Here is a 6,000-nt window from a genome sequence, read left to right as displayed (position 1 = left end):
CACAGCAATCAAGAAAGTAGCCAGCTTCCTCAGAGTAGAAGCTTCATAAGGATCGGGACGCAAGGAGGCAAAAGCCAGAAGAGTGTCAGGTGCTACAAATCTCTTTCCCTTCACTGATCTCATTTTTGTCCTCCTGCCCCCCCCACCGCCCGGGAGGTGCCAGCATGGTTAGGGACTGACTTTGTGGGTGCTCAGTGAAATTGGAACTGCAGTTGGCTATCATCAGTGGGTGTCTCTTTTGAGTGCTTAGCATGGCTCTCTGTAGCACAAGAAAATGACTTCCCCAGAGGTTTCTTCCTGACGCTCTGCTTTTATTGTGGCTATGATGGCATTTCTTAAGTGCTTACTGGGGGTCGAGCACTATTCTAAGTGCTGTCCTGCATACAGGGCTCACAATCTAAGTAGCGAGGAGAACAGGCATTGAATCCCCAATTTACAAATGAGGAAACTGAGGCACAGAGAAATTCAGTTATTTGTCCAGGGTGACCCAGAAGGCACGTGTCCTTTCTACTAAGCCACGCTGCTCCTCAATCCACTATGTGACCCAGAGTGGTGTCTGATCTGTGTTTGTTGATTTCTCTCACCAGAAAACTTCTGCAGCAGGTAGGTGGGTCCGGCACCTTCCAGTGGCTACGGACCCTTGTACACCGACAAGTTTTCTATCTCTGGCAGGACCTAAATTCAGACAGCCCAAAGGCTGCCCTTGTCAACCACAAGTCAGGAGGGAGGCTTTTCACCTCAGGATTCACTCGCTGTCCACTCCTACATTTGTGCACGTTGTTGTCGCTCAGTGGCAGAGAGACATGTCATTAGGCTAGACTGGTTATAGAAGTAGCATGGCCTAGTGGATAGAACATAGGCCTAGGCATGAGAAGGACCTGGGTCCTAATCCCAGATCTGCCACTTGTCTGCTATGTGGTTTTGGCCAAGTCACTTCATATCTCTGTGCCTTTTGCCTACTCTGTAAAATGAGGATTAAGACTGTGAGCCACTGATTAGCTCGTAGCTATCCTAGCACTTAGTATAGTGCCTGGCACATAACAAGGGCTTAACAAATGCCATTAAAAAAAATTAATGTGTGGCTTAGAGCTTTTGGGTGCCCTTGAGGGTTGTCGCAAGCGAGCCCCTGTGATTTTTCAAGAGATCAAAAAGAGCCTCTCCAACCAACCCAGATCTGAAAGAAAATGCCAGGTCGGGGAAAGGGTGTTTTGTCCTTCAGTATTTATTTAACAGGGAGTGAATGAGACGGAGAAGGACAGTCAAACTCAAGGCCAAGGAACTTGGTAACATCTGTCTCTTCCAGTATTGATTGGGTTTGGCTTCTTGTAACTGTACGGTGAACACGGACAGAAACGTCAAACGATGCAGTGCACGTGGAAGGCCACCATCTTACATTCATGTTACGAGTTTGGGGGAGTCGCGGGCAATGTCACATGACCATCCGAGTCCTGGGGTCAGGGGGTGGGGAACGGGGCTTCCCACAGGTGGCTGGAGGTCGGGGCCTGGTCCTAGTAGCCCCAGTGCTCTGGCTGAACGCAGATGTCTGGACCCTTATACCCGTCCAGAACCTCCAGCTTCCCAAATGGCCCCAACTATTAAAAACTGAGTGGCCCTGTGCCTTGGAGGGCAGATGTGCGGCAAGTAATGGATGTTAACCGTGGTTAATATCCATCTGCATTCGCTAATGAGGGGCCACCCTGGTCAATGCCCCCCTGCTGACCTGCAATGGTTGGCATCCAGTAGATCCACAAGCACCACGACCTGCTGTACGGCCGACAACCTGCAGAGTGCTGCTGGGAGGAAAGAGGCATAAAAACTGCCCAGCTAGCTTATGGGAACATTTATGGCACAATGATTTCTTACGGTTTTCTCTGTATTGCATGGCCCTTTCCACTTGAAGGAGAGGACTCTGCCGGCAAGTCGAGCAGGTAAAGAAATTAAATGATCTTTGGCTTCTCAGTCCCGCTTTCCGGTTCTCGGCCACCAAGAGATGGGTCGTGATCTGGGCTCCCCCGGTCAGCCCAGACCCTGGCAGATCAGCTGCAGGACGGAAGAGGGTTGACGGGCTCAGTGGCGCCTTGGTTGGCCAGAGTGACCAGGAGGAACCACTGGGCCCCTCCACCACCGCCTGGGGAAGAAAATCATCACAGCGCTGAAGCAAAATCATTGCGTTGCAGCTTGTGAGTGTCCTCCATCCACACGGAGGGGTGGCCAGTGGTTCGCTCGGCCAGGGGTGGGGGGTCGGGGTCATGGTTGCAGGGTGTTGTTGAGATGATCAGGCTTACGAGCTCTTGGGCTGAACCTGCTGATGCTGGTGATGGTAAAAAATAAAAAAAAAGGGGGGGGGCGGGAATTTCTGAAGCTACTCCTGCCTTGAGGCTTCACAGTAGATAGCTCTGATGTTGGTTCTGCACAAATTGATATATTTTATGCACTTCATCTCAATTTTGCAAATGTAGTGAGGATCCCTGTCTAATGGTATATGTGTGTGTGTATGCATACAAAGAGTTCAAATCCTCCTCTCTTCAGTCATTTTGTATATGGGTGTGTGCGTGTGTGTGTGAACAAAGAGTTTAAGTCCTGCCCTCATCCATCTTCTTAATGCCATAAATCTGAAGGGAAAAAAACAGAAGAAACCCTTACATCCACAGGTGACTTTCTTCAGTGGTGTATCCCGCCCACGCACAAGGAAAGACACCTGGGCCCTCCGGTCTCGGCGGAGCTTTGCCTGCCCAGACAGATGGAGCCGGGGACTCCAGGTGTGGCTCTGGAGCTGTGGAGGACTTCGGTCAAGCAGGCTGCATGGGCCGCTCTATCGCACCCTGCCGCCGCTCCAGTCTGGGACGCAGGCGACCTGGAATTCAGTCCAGAGCCAGGAGAGGCTGAGTGTTCTCGTTCTCGCCCTTCTCCTCAGGTTTCAGAGTGCCCGCTTCCACCACAGACTGAGACCTGAAAGCACAGACACACATTTGCATGCTAGAAAACCCGTGGGGACCTCAAGTGTAGGACCCATTTAGTTCTGGGTCCAGCCACGCACAGGTGACCACGGGCAGCGCAGTGTCCGAGGATCATCAGAAAGCAAGAAATGGCAGCAGGGTGTGGGCTGCCTCTGATTCCTGAAGTTTGGGAAAAGAAGCTGCAGTTTCTGGTTTTCTCCTTTGGCATTAAGGTAAGGCTGCTTTTCCCCCTTGTCGACAGTGAGAGTTGTGAGATTGAAGTGGTGTTCCCAGCTTACCTAACATCACTGGCTCCCACGGCCAGTGGGAGACATCAATTTCCCCCTCACACAGTGTGCCATGACCTGCCCTGCCTCTCACTCGGCCACACAGACCTTACTTAATGGCGACTGGGGCCTCAGGCAGAAATGGTTCGTTACCCCCCCAAAACTGCATAAATACAGGTGCTGAAAGACCGCTGGGGTGGTGGCCAGTCCTCTGAACTCCCAGATCAAGACCCCAGCCCAGCAGGGCCTGGGGCCCCGGCCACTGTGTGGCCTTGGCTTAGGATGGGACGTTGGCCGGACCTTACGCCGGCTTCGCAAAGGGGCCCCAGATTGGAGGTGGCAGGAGAATGAGGACCTCAGAGCGAATCTGCTCGGTCCAAGGAGAGGCAGAGGTGATGTCAGTTGAGATCATCTGTCTGGTTTGGTGAGAGAGAAATTGGGCTCAGGCTGGGTGGTAAGCTCAGGACTGTGTGTCTAGAAACCAAGGAGCTTGGCTGACCATGGGTGGAGCAGCTCGGGAAACAAAAGAAATGTCTGGCTTCACAAGTTGATGTTAGGAGCTAAGGAAAAAAGAAGAAAATCCCACCTGAGATTCTGGCAGACAACTGCCCTTTCCTCCTTTTGTTTCTCCAGTACGTAGAAGCAATGGGGCAACCTTGTTATCACAGCCTGACTCTCCAAGGCCACAGCCAAGAGAACCATCCTTGGCAGTTTGTGTGGACAAAGAATCACTGAGGCTGGTGCAGTCAGCTGCCAGAATTCCAGATGGAATTTTCTTGACTTTTCCTTCACTTCTTGCATCGGCTATTCTAGTGAAGCCGGAGGTTCCCTCTGGACCTTTCTAGAGGGGATCCAGTGGTGCATCTGTACCCTCGGAAAGGGGACCCTTGGAGTCTCTGCTGTCTAGGGTTATGGCTAGCTTGGTCTCCCTTTTAATAACTGAACTTGATTACTTTTTTTTTTTTTTCTTTCAGTTTCCAACTGTGGGGCTCAGAGATAATGGCCCAAACAGTCCTCCTCTTTGAGCACAGATGGAAAAAGGAGTTCCCTCCGCAAGGGGTGAGGAAACACTGGACTGATTAGCTATTAAGAGGGCTGCTATTCACCCTTGACATATGTGGGAGCCTGGTGGAAAGAGAACTTGAGCAGACAGGAATTTCCTGATCTTTCTCCTTCTCTGCAGTCTCATATTTCCTCTTGCCTTCAAGTCATCTCTACTTGGATGTCCTGCCAATACTTCAAACTTAACTAGTGCAAAACAGAACTCATCTTCCCACCCAAATTCTGTCCTCCCCATGACTTCCCCTTCACCTTAAACTGCACCTCCATCCTCCCGTCTCACAAGCATGTAACATTGGCGGTATCCTCAACCCGTCTCTCACCTTAAATCCATATTTTAATCTGCTGCCTAGATCATTTTTCTACAGCAAGTCCATGGTTCCCCACGCCTTAATAACCTCCAATGGTTGTGCCCATCCATCTGTATATCAAACAGAAACTCCTTGCCAGAGTTTAAATGGGGATTAAATACCTGTTCTCCCAACTGCTAAGACTGAGAGTCCTGTGTAGGATAGGGACTGTGTCTGATCTGAATCGATTAACACAGTGCTTGGCACAGAGTAAGTGCTTAGCAAAGTACCATTTTTGCCCTCCTCCCAGGCCATCCTTTACCCTGCTTCCCAGATCATTTCCCAAAAACACTTTTCTGCAGACTGCTCCCTCCTCCAAACCCCTGCTCATTGCCCATTCCACTTGGGGGTCCAGCAGAAACTCCTGACCCAGTTGGTTTTAAGACTGCCAACCGCTTCCTCCCCACTACCTCTTCTCATGCCTCTCCAGCCAACCTTCTCTCTGGGCCTCACTCTCGCTTTGTCTCATACTAGACCATAGCTCTCCCGGGCCCTTCGGAAACCACACTTACTTTAGGAAGCCTTCCTTGGTTCCTCTCCCCACGCTTGATCCCTACACACAGCTACCTGGAGCATTTTGGTCCATGCCCTCACCCCTCTTTCTGCTTCCTTTCTTCCTCCTGTCCACCATTTTAGGGGCTGCCTCCCCTGCTACACTGAAAGTGGCTGGCACAGGGTGGAGGCCCATCCTTTAACATCTAGCACAGGTCCCGCAGGTGGGGATCGTGACTCCAGCCCCATCGTCGGTACTTGGGGGCTGGGAGTTTAAGCTGCATTTACCGGGAATTTGGGGGCCTGGGCCCAAGGCCTCTACCATGAGGTGCAGGGGCTAACTTGGAGGCCTGAAAATGATCAAATTCTATTTGCAAGCCTGCAGGGAGAAATAAACTACTTGCAAACAAGTGCTGAGTCCTAAAAATTGCCCTTAAAATGGGCTCACTTCTCTCCAGCCCTAATTTTCCATTTTCCTCCTGAGATGATTTTAGGAGGTGGAGCTTGGAAAAATACACTAGAGGGACTGACTGCCTGCTCCCCCAGGCCCAGTGCCTAAGAGCCAAGCCCACTACCAAAGTCTCGCTTCTCTGAGAAAATGGCTCTTTTCCCCTACAGCACATTTTCCTCCTCTTCTTCTAACAGCTGAACAGAGTCAGTTTCACAAGCCATGCTACAGACACTAGGTGAAGCAGTGGTCATAAGTCCCTTACAATTTGGGTGGGAAAAGCTAGGGCATCACAGCTAGCCATCCCAGGAAGAGAAAGGACGCGGAGTCCTGGGCCCCCTGAGAAGGTGGCCATGGCAGCCTCCTCACACCTCAGGCTGAAGCCACCTCATAAACCTGGGAGATGGGAGATCTCTGACCCTCCCTTC

The 6,000-nt window shown here is 51.2% G+C and overlaps 1 protein-coding gene across 1 annotated transcript in view; it reads right to left on the bottom strand.

The window, feature by feature from the left end:
- Nucleotides 1-2,270: 2,270 nt before the first annotated feature.
- Nucleotides 2,271-6,000, bottom strand: part of CLVS1 (clavesin 1) — a 133,644-nt gene continuing 129,914 nt past the window's right edge. The window contains exon 7 of the mRNA XM_038766486.1: nt 2,271-2,949. Coding sequence (XP_038622414.1) covers nt 2,862-2,949 — 88 coding nt within the window. The 3' untranslated portion in view covers nt 2,271-2,861. The remainder of the gene's footprint in view (nt 2,950-6,000) is intronic.

This window comes from Tachyglossus aculeatus, chromosome 25 (assembly GCF_015852505.1).
Source record: "Tachyglossus aculeatus isolate mTacAcu1 chromosome 25, mTacAcu1.pri, whole genome shotgun sequence".
NCBI lineage: Eukaryota > Metazoa > Chordata > Mammalia > Monotremata > Tachyglossidae > Tachyglossus > Tachyglossus aculeatus.
Note: the sequence above shows the minus strand (reverse complement) of the source record. Positions and strands in the feature narration are given on the sequence as shown.